Genomic DNA, 18,484 nt, shown 5'->3' with positions numbered 1-18,484 from the left:
TTCCTCGGAAACTTCTCCGATGCTATTTGCTGATTTTATTCTATTTTTTTCTTTGTTTAGGTCTGGTTTAGTTCCCAAACTCCTCACATCAAATGTTTCAACATATATATAGGATTAAATATGGATAAAAATAAACTAATTATAGTTCACCGGAAAATTGCGAGACGAATGTATTAACCCTAATAGCGCCATGATTTAATAATGTGGTGCTATATTAAATATTTGCTAATGATGAATTAATTAGGCTTAATAAATTTATCTCATAATTTTATGATGGAATCTATAATTTATTTTATTATTAGACTATATTTAATACTTCAAATATATATCCATATGACAACCAAACCTAAAAACTTTTCATAACTGGCCTATTAGTTTTGTATTAGTATTATCAGTAGAAGTAGTAGGTGGTTTGGTTGGTATATTTGATTGTGTTTCAGAAAATACCAAGGACTAGTGGTCAAAGTTGGAAAATATGTTGATAAGACTATGAACATTTAGGTTCATGCCGTACAAAGTATGTAAGGGGAAAAGACACATTTGGCCTCTCTAATTTGCAACCTATATGGTGATGCTTGTTCAAAAAAAAAAACATGTATTTGTTTTTGCTTTTATTTTTTAACCATCTTTTGCTGGTCTAGACAAAGCCGAAGAAAAGTGACTACACAAATTGAAAATAATTTTAACTAAGATTGGGAGTGTCTAGATTTCAGTTGGCTGAAATAATTTTAACTGAAATGTTTTTTTTCGTATATAAAAGGTTGAAGCACATATTTAAAATTACAAAAATTAACAAAAACATGAAATAAATTTATATTCATAAAATTTACAAAATTACATAAAAAATATTCAAAGCTTAGATAAAAAAGTGTACAAAATTATAATGAAAAAGATATAAAATATGACTGAAAGTTTACAAAATTTCAGGTACCTGAAATCTAGCAATACACATTTAACATTAAGCTCTAAAATTTAAATCATAGTACTAATTTGGCTGTCGACTGTGGCTGATCCAGAAAGACCGGCCCCAAAACCCTCAGTGCCAGTAGTGACCTACAACTGTGGTTGGTGAAACTACGAAGTAGACTGTTTTCAAAATAATAATAATAATAATAATATAATACTTAGTGACTATTGTGAGTGCAAGTGTACAACCGGCACTCTAATTAATTTCCACAGATTATCCAACTTAATCGTGTGAGCCCAGCCGTGTGTGTGGAATTCCTCTTTGTCCAGTGAAGACTTTGAGCTGAGAAATTGACACGTGAGAGCCGCGTGGATGGTGTCACTGTCATGCATCGATCTTTTCTTCAAACAGAAAATGAGACCGCGTTAGTTGGATGCATGTAGAGCAACCGCGTTAAGCAATCGAAACTTCGAAACTAACTACTAATGGTCAGTCTTCTGGTGTACTGGACGCTCTGCATTAGTTAAACAAGTCCATGGAATCCAAAGTTTGGTGTGTACTGACGTTGTTTTCGTATATTTGGATGGGGTGATCGAAGTCTTTATCTTATCTACTGCTCCCTTCGTCCCATACCATTCGTTTTATTTAAAAAAATTTAGAATTATTATTTATTTTATTTACGACTTACTTTATTATTCAAAGTACTTTAAACACAACTTTTTATTTTTTATATTTGCACAAATTTTTTAAATAAGACGAGTGGTCAAACAGTGTAGGCAAAAAGTCAAAATCCCTTATGTTATGGGACGGAGGGAGTAGCTAGATTCAATGCTTCTGCATTGCACCGTGTTGAAAATGCTAGGAGTACTAATTTGGTTCTCAAATTAAACTGTCTTCTCGGCACGGTTCATTTTAAAACTTTGATCACTTTATTTTATACTTATAAGTACATTATAATGTTCATCATAAATATTAATACTCTTGAAAAACACCTTATGGTTGGTGCCCCCACGTGAGTTCTATGCGTGTCCTCTGCATTCTTATGTAATAGTATCGTTTCTAGTATGTCTTTGTGTTTAATCAATCATATGCTTTAAACAGATACCAAGAGAATGCATTACATATATTACTTATATTCTTAATCTACTAATTATAAAGGGATTTCGTCCATATAACTACATTACATGGGCCAAATCCCTCATAGAACGGATGCAATATTTATGTCAGAATTGCGTATCTTTTTATTTTTATCAATTAAAATATTCGTTGTGTTACAACGAGCCTTTAGCTAGCAATTATATAAATCACACAAATTTCATTCATTGCATGCAAAACAGTAACCTAATAAGAACATAATGGTTTTCATTGAACTAAGCATGTAATAATAATGGTTGTTTGTGTATGAGTTTTAACAAAACTAGATTTTGTTAAACAAATTTTAGAGCCTAAGGCCATTCCCAACCCATTAATTAGGATGGTGTCAATAACATTAAACAAGCTGTCACCTAGGATGAAAAGTGATGTGGCAAGTGAATAAATGAGGAAAGAGAAGGAAACTATGTCTTGCATGAGACATGATTTCTACACAACATCCAAAACATCATGTGAAATAAGTAGCATTAAATTTAAGTATAGAATATTGGTGTTTGCATTGGAAGAGTAATGTATAGTACTAGTTTCTTGATGATGTGGAGTTTATGAAAACTATGTCTAGTGTCTTGGGTTGGAAATGGCCTAACGATCCAAAACTTTGTTTGGACCACCTAACAAAAAAATGTTGCCCCACTCGATGCCAAACCTAGCAATTTTTTTTAACTTTTAAATTTTTAATGTAAAAAATGAACCCTTTCAAAATTTATTTTAGTTTTGTTCTGCCACATTAGCCAGACTGGCGTGATCAAGTAACGTTATCGTCATGCCAACTAGATCGGTGTGTTTCTGTCACACAAGTGCTCAAAAGGTTCAGATCTTGGAAATAAATTTTAGAGAGGTTTATTTTTAAAGTTAGAAATGTTAAAAAAAAAATCAAACCTAGCCACAAATGTGTTTATTTTATGCAAATTCAATCGTATTTGCCTTGTGTCCAGAGAGTGGTGCAAAAATAAACTTGAAGAAAATAAAGCCCATGTCCCTAGTTGTTCTGTTTACTTTTGGTGGATCTGATATTCTGATTCATATTCTCCATGTGCCGACAAGGGAATGGCTGCTATGCTCTAGCTCCTTTTCCTTCAAAGTTCAAACCTCCAAGATCTTGTTTGCTTGATAATATCCAGATGTTGATCTTGACCATTTTAATGGTCCCCACTCCCCTTGACTCCACATGTTATCTGTAGAATTTGGTACTATGCATTATGCATTTTGACAGCAAAGATCCTCTTGGAATGCCTTTCGTTTACAAGGAATAGAACGATGGATTAACGCGGACATTTCCTCGGTTCGTAAATGATGTGATTTTTTTTTAAAAAAAATCTAAATATGAATTTCTTAAGATACTGTTTTTCAACTTGATAATGATTAATTTGTTCATTTGTACCCTCTAATAATTGCCATAAATAATTCAACATGATAGAATAGTGCCTTTGCTGAGCCTCTATCCCTTCTCTTAAAACAATTCAATTTTTCTTAAATTGTACAGGAATTGAAGGGTTTTATGTAAAATTTCTGAGTATATGCAAGCCAACTAAATTCTTACTTAGTACCATTGTACTGCACCAAATAGTCAAATACTACTAGGGACGGTTTGAACGAGATAATGCATGAAGTCCCGTGGGAACTGAACTATTTACTGGGGAATTCCTGAGTGGCTTTGATCATCCAAAAGGTGGAGTATAAAAGAAGGTGGCCTTATATTATGGGATGGAGGGATTATAAAAGAAGGTGCAAAGACGATATGCTAGCTAGGGTAAACTGTAAAACGCTGTACGACCTTGTTGCATGTACAGATTTTTAATAACTAACCTGGATTAAGATTGACCCGTTGGATGTTGTCATAACAGGGACAAGACGATAATACAATAATCTGCATAATTTAGCTAGTAGAAATGTACAATTGTCATGCAGACATGTTACAAAATGGGATATAGTCATTTTGAAAGGGAAAAAAAGAAAGAAAAATATGCAAACGCGCAATCCAACCTTTGAAACTTGAAAAAAAATGGTATGATCGAAATGCATAGGCTATTAAAATCCCCTAAATACAAACGAAAAGCCCACAGGCGCACACAGACAGGCATAATCACATAGCACACCAACGCAACTGCATTTAATCCCACACTAAGCTACTCCAAGTTATAATTACAGGAAATAAGTTCGCCTGTACAAAAATAGCCGGTCCAAAATCTGCTGGAGCTACAAGGCTACACAATCCAGAAAGGACCTTGAAATAATCGAATGTTAAATACGTTTGTGAATTGGCTAAACTTTCTACATAGAATGAATTTGGATGTTTTATGGGGCTGATTTACATGAAGGCCAAAACTATAACATTGGCGAGAGGCAAATCAGCACTGCTACATATTGTCATTGGATGGCCTATTAGACCATACAATCTCTATCTCTAGTGTTCTCGAGCCATCCTTGCCACCATCATGTTTAAGGCTGAAGAAACCACTGTATACACCCTCGGTGACAACGTTGTCGATCTGGATGGTGACTCGACCGAGTGTCGACTGCAAAGCAAGTGGTAAAATAATTAGGCAAGTTAGAAAGGAATCACATGCAAGGAGAAAGTTTGAAATGAATCACATGCAAAAAATAAAAAAAAGTGTGCATGGAAGATCCCAAATACCTTTCCAAATGTGTTTTTGCTTTTGCACAAGATGTATAGCTTCTGCCCCTTTGGTGGAATGTCAAATAACCAAGTGAAACCCTCATTCCATACTGGGCAGATGCTGTTAACCACCTGAACGTATGGTACGAACAATGATTAGGAAAAAAAAATCGGGTATGCAACAGAAAATTAAACTTCTTGCATAAACAGTAATATCAACTGATAATCTAAATATCCAGCTCTGAAACTATAATTTTCAGTCTTCCGTGGTTCATTGAAGAAATCACCAAATTGTTGGGTGCAATAGCAAAAGAACCAAGCACATCATAGATAACGAGTAAAATAATCTAGCAGGAACTCACCTTAGTTTGCCTTGGGGGCCCATTTCCTATTTGCAGGCAGCAAAATGCATTTGTACTCCCCATTGTCTGCTTTAAGTTATTCCCACGTAAGATGGTCACCGTCAGGCAACCAGGTAAGCATTGCAGCAAGCTATCAGCTCTCTCATGAAAACTGGGAGGACATGTCTTCATAAGCATTTGTAGTACAGGTATCGCCTCAGCAGAAATCAGGGATTGGGCTTTTGCAATGTCTTCATTCATTTGTGGCCAAGATTCTTTCAACAAGCAAAGGGTGTCGAGCACACTTTCTTGGGCAGCCTCATTTCCATCCTTCAGGGCACAAACCAAATGGGGTATGCACAAGGTTGCTGCCTCAGAAAACCGGACTTTTTTAAAGTTGTTGAATATCACGTGTATAGTCCTCAAAATAACTTCATTGATGGTTGATGTAGAGAGTAGCTCTCTTTCCAAGGCAGCTGCGAGGAATTGCAATTGAGATTACAAACATAACAATTCAAATGCGTCATCAAACAGTGAAGACACAATAAGAGCTTGAAAATTCTATTTATTACTCGGAGCATCTTATCAATAAGATGAACAGGTAGGATATTCAGGGCTATCATGGCAATCATGGAACTAGATATAACTCAGCAAGTTCAAGTTATGAGAGAATATTTTACTAGTATTAAAAAAAGATCGTAAAAAAAAAGCATGAATGCAATCGAAAAGGAGAAACCAACTCACTTCAGCACAATGATCAGCAACTTACCAGTGAGAGATCGAATGAGCTCATTCGAAACATATTCTTGAAGTGTATGGTTTAAAAATAGATACTTGATTAGAAGAGCAGCCTGTCCTGCAATATCTACATTTGGAGACAGAAGCAATTCCTGTACAACCAAAATGCCTCCAGCCTCCGCAATAGCACGCCTATTTGTCCTGCTGTGCAGAACTAAGCTTTGTAGTGCACAAATAGCAACCATTGTCATATCATCCGTAGGCTGGTCCTCAAGTACGCTTACAAGAGCACGGCAAGCAGATACAGAGTCACTTGCTCTTGCGAGTGCTTCATGCTGGAAAATGTCACCCAGTGCAAGAGTAACCAAGAACTTGGCTGACTGATTCTTAGACTGGGGATCTAAAAGGTACTGTGAGAGAGGACCAATAGAATATTTGGCAACTTTTGTCTCCCGGACCCTTGCATTGTTTATCAGAGCTTCAAGCAATCTTGCAGCGGATTCCTCACAACGATGGCTCTTAAGGAGCTTTAACAGAGCACGCACAGCCCCAGCCTCAGCCATGGCTAAAGCACAGCGTGACTTACTTTTCTCTTGCACAAGAAGAGCATTCAGAGCTATTGTAACAGTACTCTCGATGGTGGAATTCAGCAGTCTTACAAGTACAGCTATTGACACTTGGACATAGTTATCAGAGCTATAGCGCAAAACATTACATAATACAAGTGCTGCAGAGTCCCATAATGCTTGACTTGGCTGAGGATCATCTTGGACAATTACCTTTGAAAGTTCAAGAATTCCACCTGCATCTGCTACAGCCTTAGGCCAACTCTGAGATATGCTCTCAAGCGCTTTAACTGCAGTCTGTTGTAAACTCAAGATTCCAATACCAGCAAGCTGCACCAGAGGGACAACTGCATTTTTTGTAGTGATATCCTGTTGGAAATGCTCCTGCTCTAGAAGATGTGTCAATAATTCAGTGCCAAGTTGCTGGATTGCTTGAGAGGGAGACTCAAGGAATGATATTAACGGTTCAATTATTTGACTGGGACTTAACTTCAATGCCGCGAGACTTTGAGGCTTTTCTAGAATATTTACAAGAGCTTGCAATGCGCTATGCTGGTCCCACATAGTGACATCTGGGCGACGTAAAAGCAAGAAAAGTGGCTCTACCATTTTTGCTGCAGCAGAACTTTTAGCAATGCCACTGTTGTTTGTCAAAATGCGAAGCAACTCAGCAATCGATGAACTAACAGAAACAGGAACATCAAGAATCATATCAAGCACATGTTCAATAATGCCAGCTTTAACCATCTCAAGCTTGCAGTTGGGACGGTCCTTACCCAATTTTATGAGAGCACCAATACATGCCTCAGACAGTTGGTGATTTGTCCCAGGAACAAAACTAACAAGAAGATCAACAACTTCACTAGTGGCAGCAGTCTCTGCATTGTACTCCTCATCCAGTAGCCTATTTAGAGCACGAACTGCTGGTTCAACAACAAAAGTAGAGCCTGACGTCATTAATGATATCAGGGGTTGAAGGCATTCAGAGGCAATGGGTGATGCCCTTATAGTAGAATTCTCAAAAAGAATATAGCAGAGCTGAGCGGCATCATTCTTAAGCTCCAACGATGAACTGAAGGATAAAATTTTGTAGAGGCTTTCAAGTGTAGTGCCTTCTACATCAAACATAGCTGAAGCCTTTGAGATATTCCCAGAAGAAAGTTTGATTAGAGCACCGAGTGCTGCCTGCTGTTCTGTTTCAGTTCCTGACTCAAGCATATCAAGTAATGGCGGAATAGCTTGCCAAGCCACTTCAGTGTCTCTTATATTCTCTGAATCAAAGAGGTTCTGTAACGTCCTTGCTGCACTAAGCCTAGAATTTCTTGAGCCCAGACGTAAGACAGCTACCAATTGATTTGAAGTGCTAATTGAGGATTCATGGTAAAGCAGATCAGGGTTTGTGTATAGGATCCGCAGTAGATTGATTATAGTAGTTTCAGTTGAGTCTTGAGGACTTAAAGATAGATACTTTGTTAAAGCATCCAAGACTCCAGCCTCTGCCATAGCTACTTTATTTGTCTCACTGCCTTCCGCTAGTTGAGTCAGAAGGTGCAAAGCAACCAGAGGTGCGCCTTGTCTGTCTGGCATTGGTTTAAGTAGATCCACAAGCAACGGAATGGACCTTCGAGCAGTAGCACTCGTACGGACATCTTCGAGCTCAAAAAGGCTTCTCAATATTATTTTACTTGGGTTCTCTGTCAACTTGAATTCTTCAGCCATAGCAACAAGGTTTGGCATAGTAGATTCGATCTGTCCAATCATAGCTATAGTACCCATAACTGCACCAGAATTTGCAATAGCAAGCTGTATACTTCTGCTTCCAGTGGAAACAAGGCTAGCCAGTGACTGAGCAGCAAAGTATTTGTCAATGATCTTGTCTGATTTTAGCAACGAAGCTAAAGAAGGTATTGTTCGCATTATTGCTGGAGATTGAACAACCATTGAATCCTGAAATAAAGTAGCCAAAAGAAGGGCGCAAGTCCATACACTCTCTGAGTCTTCATATTGGTCCTGTAACATGGAATCATTGAGGGCCAGAAATTTGCCATAGGAGACAAAACAGTATAATTTGGTAACATAAACATAATATAATTAAGGAATAAGTAAAGCTATCATATCTCTGGTGTTTAGAATGACTATACAAGGACTATCATGTTTCTGGACAAAATGCTCAGAATCAGTTGATTATATGTAGATAGCTAATCAGGATCTTTTTTTCAGAAACAGCTAATTAGGATCTTGACCTTGTTTTGTACAAGTAAATATTGAATTTTATTTGGATATATTTTATCTTTTATACAGCTTAGGCGCTTCAAAGTAACAAGGTAAAATGGTGAAATCAGGGGGAAATGGCATGATGTATCCCTAAGCTCTCAACTCAAACAATATAGCAATTCCAAACAGTTAGCAATAAGCATCTTGAATTTAAGCCAACTGATTGCAGTTGAATGATATATAGAAATAGTATAGCGAGTATAGGCACAGAGAAAATTAGAAAGGAAAGGAAAAACATATGCACCTGTTGTTTAGCGGTGTAGCTAGCAAGTTTATCAGATATAGTCTCAACACCACCGAGGTCCATAACAGTAAGTTTACTACTCAAATGAGAAGAACAAATAAGCGAGAGCAACCAAAGTGCAACTGTTTCTTCCAAGACCTTTCCTGATCCAGACACACCCAGAACATCCTTATCATAGTTATACAAACTGTTTTCGGGGTATGGTTTCCAAACTTCAATATCTAGGGATGTTGGGGCAGAATCTTGCTTCATCATATCAATGGATGCAGATATTAGATTCTTCAGATGCCCTGATTCTTCAATAACATCAATTGAGTGTTCCCTGCTGTGTCTCATTGCAGATATGAGGGTGATGGCACTGCCAATTCTTATTTCCATGTTTGTTGCTTCAATAACTCTACTAGCAAGGGAAGCAATGCATCCTTGACTTCTGTTCAAATGCTCACCAAGTAGAGAAGGTTGGTCCTGACATAAACTTGCAAGAATTCGAATGGCCTTATCTTGAATCGGTGGAAGCCCAACACTGATACAGCGCACTAAAGGCTCTAAGCTTTCTGGAACATCAAGAAAGGCAGACCACAAGGGAGAACTAAAGTGTGCACCCTCCTTGGTCCTAGCCATCCACGCAAGTACATTCAAGGGATCCAAATTAGTAGCATTTTCTAAATTGATGCCAGAAAGACACACCAGCAGTGCATGAATTATAAAATAGCACTGCGAGTAATCTGGAATAACTTCATTGAGGGGGAACTGGTTGAGCAACTGACAGAGCGACCGTGAAGCACTAATCTTTCCTTCCAAGCTCCCTTCCTTAAGTACTCTAGTCAAAGCCAGGACGATGTTGCCGTCTAGTGCTTCCTTGGCAATATGTGCATCTGATAAGAAATTTGCCAACGCAGCAATTGTTGTTTCAGCAGCATCAATGGATGGTGACTTTGACATCTCTATAAGAGTTTGCACATAGCCTTCAGCTATGCATGACATCTTGTTCTTCAACATGGCATTAGCCGAGTGGGAGAGTGCTCCTAAAGCTCGAGCAGATTGTGTTGCAATAACTTGGTTCCCACTTGTCAAAAGCTTCATGCATGGCTGAATAATTTCATCAGTTGCTAAGATATCACAAATATCCTGACGGGTACTGAAAATATCAGCCACCACAGTTGCAGCTTGTTCCTGAGTTTCCTCATTTGATGACTCAAGAATATCAATGAGAGATTTGAGCCCTTTATTGGCTGGAGCTCCATTCTGCACTAGATCTCTCTGGGAAGCCATCACAAGGACATGCCCAAGAACTGTAATGGCATGGGCCTTTGTGCTAAGAGAGTCACTGAGCAGCAGTGCTCGTAACTGATTAATTGTGGAAGAATCAGCAGACCGTATAATCTTCTTGAGTGCTTTAGCTGATGCCTCTTGTCCACGAGGGCTACCACTCTTTAGAAGCCAAAGCAATGCAAGAACTGCCCCAGCACTCTCGACACATGCACTGATATCATCACTGTGACAACACAAGTTCCACAAGATATGAGCAGCATCTTCTTTTGCTTTTTGAGATCCTGTCTCCAGTAGCTGGACAAGTGGAGGAATACCTCCAGCAGCGGTTATTGCCCATTTACTGTCATCTACTTCATCACTCAATATAGCCAACAATGAAACAGCATACTCCTGATGCTGCTCGCTAGAAAGCCCAAGAAATGATATCAGCAATTGAGTTCCTTCTCTCTTTCCTAGAGCATCCCATATTCCAATACCATCAGAGCACAAGCTCGTTAAAGCATGAACAAGATTTTTCTGCACATCAGCAGAAGCCATAGTGATCAGCCCAACAAGGACCTTCTTTGCATTTGAGTGATTAAGCCTACCAGACAGACATGCATTTCCATATAGACTGGCTAAAGCCTCAAGAATACGATCAAGCACAAGATTACTATCATAGGACTTTAGGAGCACAATCAAAATATTTTCTATCTCAATCGGATCAAAAGATTTACCATCAGTGCCACTAAATACCATCAATGTATATGCAAGTGCACCAAGAATGTCAGCGAGGGGAACAGGGGGACGGGGCGCCTGGCAGAGTTCTCCAAGATAAAGCAACAAAGATACTGTTCCACCACAGATATTTGATAAAGCATGAACAGCATGACTTTGTAGAGAATGGCAAGTATCCCCACGCATGCACTCTTTTGAAGGAGCTACGACTGCTCCAATGAGAACAGGAATGCCACCAGCATCTACCACAGCCTTCTTTGCAATACTAGATTTGGAAGATAGAGCCTCCAAAGCATCGGCCGCACTTTCACGAACTGAAATATCATTGTCTCGATTTAGGAGGCGAAGAAGAGCCTTAACAGCCCCGGCATCAATAATTTTGGGGATGCTATCACCAAAGGCAGATACCAACCGTGCTAAAAGGGAGGCAGCATTTGACTGTGAAGTAGTATTCTTAGATGAAATAAGGCCAGTTATAATTTCTACTCCACCAGCTTCAAGATTGGCCCTCCAATAACCATCTTTGTCTCCACAGAGATTCCTTAAGGCACCAGTGACAAAACCCTCAACTACTCTATCTTGGTGTGACCTAGGTTTGAGCATGTCCCAAAGGGTTGGCACAACACCTTCTGTCACAAATATTTTCATACCTATATGATCATCTGAAAGTCCACCAGATGACACTTCAAAAATAGCTTCAGCAGCCGCCTTCTTTGCTTCAGTAGATTCAGACTTCAAAAGAGAGAGCAAGGGTGGTATGCAACCTCCTAACAGGACCTTCACACGCAGGTCCTCTTCCTTGCAGAGTGCGCTAAGTAGTGCTGCAGCATTTACTTTTGCTATAGATGTCCCACTTCTAAGGATAGATATAAATAGTGGAATCGCCTGAGAATGGCTACCTATCAAAACCCTTGCTTCCTTTTTTTCTTTGGCCAGTTCAAGCAATCTTTTAGTCGTCACTTCTTTCTCTGGTAGAGATGTCATGCTAGTATGGAGTTGCTCCAACAATTGAGCAACTGTGGACATTGCACTTTCAGGATCATCTACTTCCGCAAGATCACTTCTATCCCTATATAGCAGAGAAGAAGTAAAAATGATGATTGCGATACCAGTCCATCAAAGTACATAAATAAATGCATGAAATAAAGAGATAGAGAATGCTTAAAATAAACACAAGGAATTACAATATGGTAATGTAGAAAGTCCAACCTGGTAATCTAACTTTGCAAATTAAAAGATTTTCTCAATAATTCCATCATACACCAATACATGTATTAATGACAAAAAAAGGAGAAGAAGAAAGGAGTCTATGTTATACCTTGATCTAGAAGATGATGTGGATGGTGAAGGTGAAGTTGGTTCTCGGTAGTCTCGTCGCTCTGATGAGTTGGAATTCGACATGATTAAATAGTTGCAACTTTTACCACTTCAATTTTTTAATATGTCCACCTACAGTATAATAGGGAAGTTATTTAACATAACTTTGCCATGGTACGAAAAGAGAGAAGGGAAGTTACCACTTAATATCATATGATTACCATGACAAAAGATATTCCTGTTACTTCAACAACAAAATAAAAGATACATATAACCACTGCTAGCAAAAAGAATATTTGCATATTCATGTTCATGGACACTAGTGAATGGAGAAAACAAAGACCTCAAATACAAGGCATAACCATTCCACCAACTCCAATACAGTCTGTTGAATAGCAATGCAAGAATAATCAACCTCTATTACTTCAAAGAGCCAAATTCATTCATGCTGCAGTAGCAAATTGCTCAACACTAATTAGCCGCTTTGCCATCCATCAGTTTTTTTCCCTCAAATGCACGATTGCCATGATCTGTGCCCCACCCAACCCCGCTGTGCCAGCCCATCACATCTCTGGTTCTCTTCTCCGACCTGTTCCCCCTCTTCTTCCCCAGCCAATGCCACCTCCATCTCCCCCTCCCATCTGCTCCTGCTCCTCCTCCCTCTTTGTGCCTCCACATTGCCTGACTGCTGCCATCACTACACCTCTCCTTGAGGATGCCACCTATGCGCAAGAAGCGGCCACTGAGGAGCTTGCTGCCTTTAACACGCTGCTCACGTGGCCCCTGTCTTTTAGCATTGACAGAACCCGCTGGCCTAACAGGCACAAGATTGCCTGCACCTCCCCATGCCATGATGCCACCTCTTAAACCACCCGTTCCTGCCAATTAATCTGCCATCATGCACGCTGCTACTACCTTGACAAGCTAATGTCGCTATTTGTCGTACGAGCTGGAACGGCAGCATCTACCTCTTTGCACTCAGAGGGAGCAGAACACTGAGCCAGAGGCCATCCTTGGCGTGACTCTTTTTTTGCGGGGATCCTTGGCGTGACTCGTGAGACAGGTGGAAGATTTCAGGCTTGACTGCGCGAGATTGAAGATGACCAACCCCTTACCAGCTCCTCCTCTTGAGATGCCTCAGCACTTGCTACAAATGATCTCAAGAAAACACTAGTCTATCGTCCAATTTCGCAAGAAAAAAGAGGTAATGTAACTCCCACTAATTCCCTCACCTACCGCTCTAAATAAGAAAATTCCCCTCAGCTCCTGAGGGAGAGAGAAAGCAACAGTTGTTTAGAACTTTCCCCAGCTTTGCATCCATCTTCTCACCGATCTCATTTCTTATGTACTTAAGAAATATGCAAGAAAAATTGAGCCATATTTTGGGCATTGACAATTTTTGATTCCTAGAAATTGGCAGGTCCGAGGCCGCACGGGGCGACAGGCGGAGGGCCTGCGCAGGCGAAAGCGCGTGCGGCATCAATGGTGGGCAGCGTCCTCAGGCGCCCGGGTTTGCTCGGCGCTGGAGCATGCAAGGGGAAGGGCAACACCGGCCGCCGCCGACCGAAGCCGTCAGGATCAAACGAACCCACCGCCAAATCTCGCCGCACCTACCTCGCCGGCGGGCCACCGAGCGCGAGATCTCGGCCGCCACGCTCGTCGACACCCCCATCGTAACCACCACCCCGCTCAGCTTTAGTCGATCGAATTCTAGCGCAGCGTCGCGTCGCGCCTCCAACCGCCAGAACCAAACCGACGCGAGATTGGCAGTATAGGAAGGAAAGCGGGGCGGGACTCACCAGATACCCGGAGACGGTGGCCGGCGGCGGCGGCGGCGGCGGTCGCTCCGGCGAAGTGTGTGCGCCACAGCGCAGGAGAGAGAGGAGAGGGGAGGGGGAAGTGTGGAGTGGAGTGGAGAGAGAAAGGGATGGCGTTTTTGCGGATCAGTCCTGTCGTTTTCATGCTATTCTGGAAAAGGACAGCCGGCTTTGCGTTGCGTTGCGTGGTGAGAATTAAAAATTAAATAAATATATGAATCATCGTTTCCGGTTTGAAAAAAGATGCGATTGCAACAGTGGAATGGCCCGGTACAGCTCTTACCTAGGAGACATTGATAGTGACCTAATTCTATCATCATCAATAACTAGTAGTATACTAGTAATATATATGTGGTGTAACTTTATAAAACTGTCATTGTGGCGCTTTATTGATAACTGCTATTTTTAAGTTATGGATGTTGAGTGAGTACAATAACGTTTTTACGTTAGAGTATTATAACGTATGAGATATAGATTTAGTGACTTTCTCGACTGAGAGCTAGCCATGTGTTTTTGTTGTTTTATGCAATAGTTGGTTATGGCAACTATAGTAGCCAAATAAATCTAGGATGAGGCCAAACTTTGGGTCATAGCGGAGGCGAAAAAGTCTAGTTGAGTTTTAACCGTTATAGTAGTTCTAAGTTTATTTTTATATATATAAGGCAAAGTTCTTGCCTTCCTTTTAAAAAAAACAAGGATAACCATGTTTATTTGTTTGATTCAATGTTGAACTTGTATTCAAATTTTAGATACAATGCTTTAATGAAAGTACAATCTTCACGGTTTTAATTGTTAAACCTTATATCTTACCATGTTGCGTCGATGTAAATTCGAAGAAACTATAGATCGATATAAAATGGAATAATAAGATAAAAGGGAGCTGGCTCAAAATGTCAAACCAAATTAATCATGCATGGTCTCCTTCAAGATCTCTCTAACAACCAAACAACCTCTGCATGCAACTTTTCCTGGATCACAAGAAAAGGAATTAAATGCTTTATCACATAACGACAATGGTTAGCTGGTGTGTGATTTTCTCCCATTTGTTTCCAATCCTAGCCGGTAGGTGGTTTGATTCAGCGTGATTAGCACCTTTGTCCTACACACAAAAAGACCCCAAGCGTGGGACCATCGACGTCATACCGTCAAAACGGAGGGACCAATCTGCAAAAAAAAAAGTACTAGTACGCCTCTCAAAACGGAGGGACCAATCTGCAAAAAAGTACGACCCAACCCAAGCAGTGATTCCCCCCGTCGTCCTGGCTGGCCGGCCCACCTGGCGACCAAACGGGCACGTGGGGGAGAGACCCCGGCCGGCCCAACGTCTCGCGGCATATGGCCCAGTGACACGTGGGCCCGCCTAGTTTATGGCTACGTGGGGCCCGCTTGTCAGTGTGCGTGGGTGGGTTTGTACGCCGAAACGGTCGTCCGGCTCTGGTTGGACTGTAGATGGTGTCAGGCATGTGGGGCTGCTTTTCCTCACGTGCTGCCAAAAGCAAACTGGGTCGTTTGTGGGTCCAACTCTGTCAGTGACTGTACGATCTGATGGAAGCAAAAGGTAACGGTAACGGTCCGTACAGCCCGTATTAATTACTGCTAGCTATTGTCACGCCACAGGTGTGCGTCCGGCCCATGTCAAGTTGGACCCAATTTGGATTCCCACTCGCGTCCGCGCGGCCTTGGTATTGCGGTACACGTGCGGCCCGTATTAATTTGGCCCAGTCGAGGTTCCCGCGAACGTGCAGGCTGGTTAAGTAAGAAAAAGGAATCCTAAACGAACGTTGATTACACATTAATATACGAGAGAATCTATTCTATACCACTGAATTTATTTAAGTTTAACATTTTACCATCGATATTGTCTTCTTCTATAATATACCGACGGCTTTATCAATTGTTTTACAATACGCCATTGGCTAGACATTCTTTTCAAAAATACCCAAAACACCCTTATGGACATATGAGGTTAACAATTGATTAATCCTACTAGAAGTTTCAAAAAAATATGAAAACTTTTATCTAGCCTCCTTACATAACATGGAAGTTTTTATAGAATTTTCAAGATTAACGAGGCCACATAAAAATTTTCATATTTTTTTTGAAATTTCTAATGAGATAAATTAATTGTTAATCTCGTATATCTTTAAGGGTATTTTAAGTATTTTTGAAAAGAAAGCCCAGCCCGTCGTGGAACAATTGATAAAGTCGTCGGTATATTGTAGAAAGTGATAATGTCAATAGCAAATTATTGAACTCGAACAAACTCAGTGGTATAGAATATATTTTCTCTTAATATATTATACAATGCAATCAGTTAGACCGGCTTATATTAAGAGAAGGGAGAAAAAACAAATACAAAAACTGAAGCACGAACGTACTCGTACTCGGACAGTAACCACAATACTTAATTAGAAAGCGAAATATACTTACTCCCTCCGTCCCACAATACTAAGGGATTTTGATTTTTTGATTACAACGCTTGACCACTCGTCTTATTCAAATTTTTTTTACAAATATAAAAAATAAAAAGTTGTGCTTAAAGTATTGTAGATAATAAAGTAAATCACAAATAAAATAAATAATAATTTCAAAAATTTTTGAATAAGACGAGTAGTCAAACATTACAAGCAAACATTCAAAATCTCTTATATTATGGGACGGAGGGAGTATTAATCTTTCGAGACCGGCCAGCGACACACACAGCGCTAATATATATTTCCTCCTCTCGAATTCCGATCGATTAATTCCCAGCGCCGCCGGCGATCTCTGGTCGAACGATTCGGTTGAGACATGGAGGAGCAGCGGCGGGACGTCGCCGGCGTCGATGTGGACCATGAGATGATGGGCACGGTGGTGTTTCCGCCGCCGCAAAGCCGTCCGAGTCAGCCAACTATGGCCGCCGCCGCCGCAGCCGCAGCCGCCGGCGACGCGGCGGCATGCCGGTGGCAGTAGCCCGCATGGCCGAGTACGGCCTCCAGGTACGTCCGTACGTATACGTACGAATATACGCAACAAATCGACACATCGCCCATGAATATGTAGATAGTCCTCGTATATAGTAATATATTAGTTGCTGGAGTTTTCTATAAGTTTACTAGTAGTAGAATATATACTACCTCCATTTAGGACGAATGAACTAACCAACGTCATATAGAAAAACATATTATATTCTTAGTTAATTCATTCGTTAGCATAGTTGAATATTTCCATCATTCATTCACCCACCCGTTCAGCTAAAAGAAAATTGGATAGTACTAGCAGGCATATATTAAATTTTATGCAAGAAAATATGTAGTATAAATTTGCTCAATTAATTTGTGTACCACGTGTAACTTTGTACTATTATGAGATTTTTTTTCTTAATAGCTAAATAGCTGAATTGAATATTTTTTTATCATTATTCGGAGGTACCAACAATGAATTACTAGTAAGTATTATATAGTTGGTAAATAGATTTTAAAATAGTGTTTTATGACATTTTTATATATGAAGTTTTTATGAAAATCACATCATTTAAGATATCAGTAATCATGTTGCATTGATCCATTATTCCATTCCTTAAAAAAGAAGAAACAGTCCGGTCTTTTTTTTAAGAGGTTATTTTTATCCGGTCCCTATAAATAATCCAATTTGAATTCGCTCTTATGAAAATTTGAACTCAAAATTTTAGGTGCTACTCAGATCACTGCAATCATTGAATACATGTCCTTTCACAATCCAGTCTTATTACTAGCTTACTTGCAATTATTTGTATGTGCATGCATGCGTTTGTGGTTCAGATTTGCAAATTTTTTTTTCAGAGATGTATATACTCAATGTGTTAGCTGTACGTGCATTCTAATTAACTATTTAAACATTATATTTATATGTGTTGATATACGCGAAACCTATTTTGAGAGTGCTCTCGGTTTAGCTCTATAACACGACGCATCTCAGAGCCGTCTAATTGTGCACGTCGTCATGATGTCCATCCACGTGGGTGTCTTTTTCCTTTCAAATAAAGTTCACGTGAGTATCTTTTTCCTATTCAAATAAAGTTTCCTCTCAAATTACTTATCCGATCTACAATCCAATTACACCATTGTGTTCGTTACAATTAAATCTTCACAACAAGATCTTACATGATTATGTTACGATGAAAAAATATTTATATTTGTAAATTATTTTTATTATATACATAAGTTACTTTTGTCATATATATATATATATATATATATATATAAGTTAATTTTAGATTTGACTAAATTACTTCTTAGACATATAAAAGTAAATTCAATAAAGTCTAAAAGTAATTTACAAATATTCTAAAAGTAACTTAAAACAAAACGGAAATAACTTTGTCACGACATTAGAAGTAAATTCGTTGTAGGGATAAAATATGACTTTTTTAGTTAATTCTATAATTTGTAGATAGAGTCGTGTTTTTATCTGTACAACGGATTTACTTCAAATGACATGCCAAAGTTACCTTCGTTTTGTTCTAAGCTACTTCTATAATATATATAAATTACTTTTAGAATTA

At 39.5% G+C, this 18,484-nt stretch overlaps 1 protein-coding gene across 1 annotated transcript; it reads right to left on the bottom strand.

Annotated features, from left to right (window-relative positions):
* Positions 1 to 4,147: 4,147 nt before the first annotated feature.
* On the bottom strand, positions 4,148 to 14,086 carry LOC127755572 (protein CELLULOSE SYNTHASE INTERACTIVE 3). The gene is made up of 7 exons (XM_052281252.1): positions 13,945 to 14,086; positions 12,147 to 12,277; positions 8,840 to 11,897; positions 5,787 to 8,331; positions 5,039 to 5,493; positions 4,695 to 4,808; positions 4,148 to 4,575 (listed from the first exon to the last, which is right to left on the bottom strand). Exons 2-7 carry the CDS (start codon positions 12,227 to 12,229, stop codon positions 4,417 to 4,419), a joined length of 6,414 nt encoding a protein of 2,137 aa, XP_052137212.1. The 5' UTR covers positions 12,230 to 12,277; positions 13,945 to 14,086; the 3' UTR covers positions 4,148 to 4,416.
* Between the last annotated feature and the right edge of the window lie 4,398 nt (positions 14,087 to 18,484).

Source organism: Oryza glaberrima, chromosome 11 (assembly GCF_000147395.1).
Source record: "Oryza glaberrima chromosome 11, OglaRS2, whole genome shotgun sequence".
NCBI lineage: Eukaryota > Viridiplantae > Streptophyta > Magnoliopsida > Poales > Poaceae > Oryza > Oryza glaberrima.
Note: the sequence above shows the minus strand (reverse complement) of the source record. Positions and strands in the feature narration are given on the sequence as shown.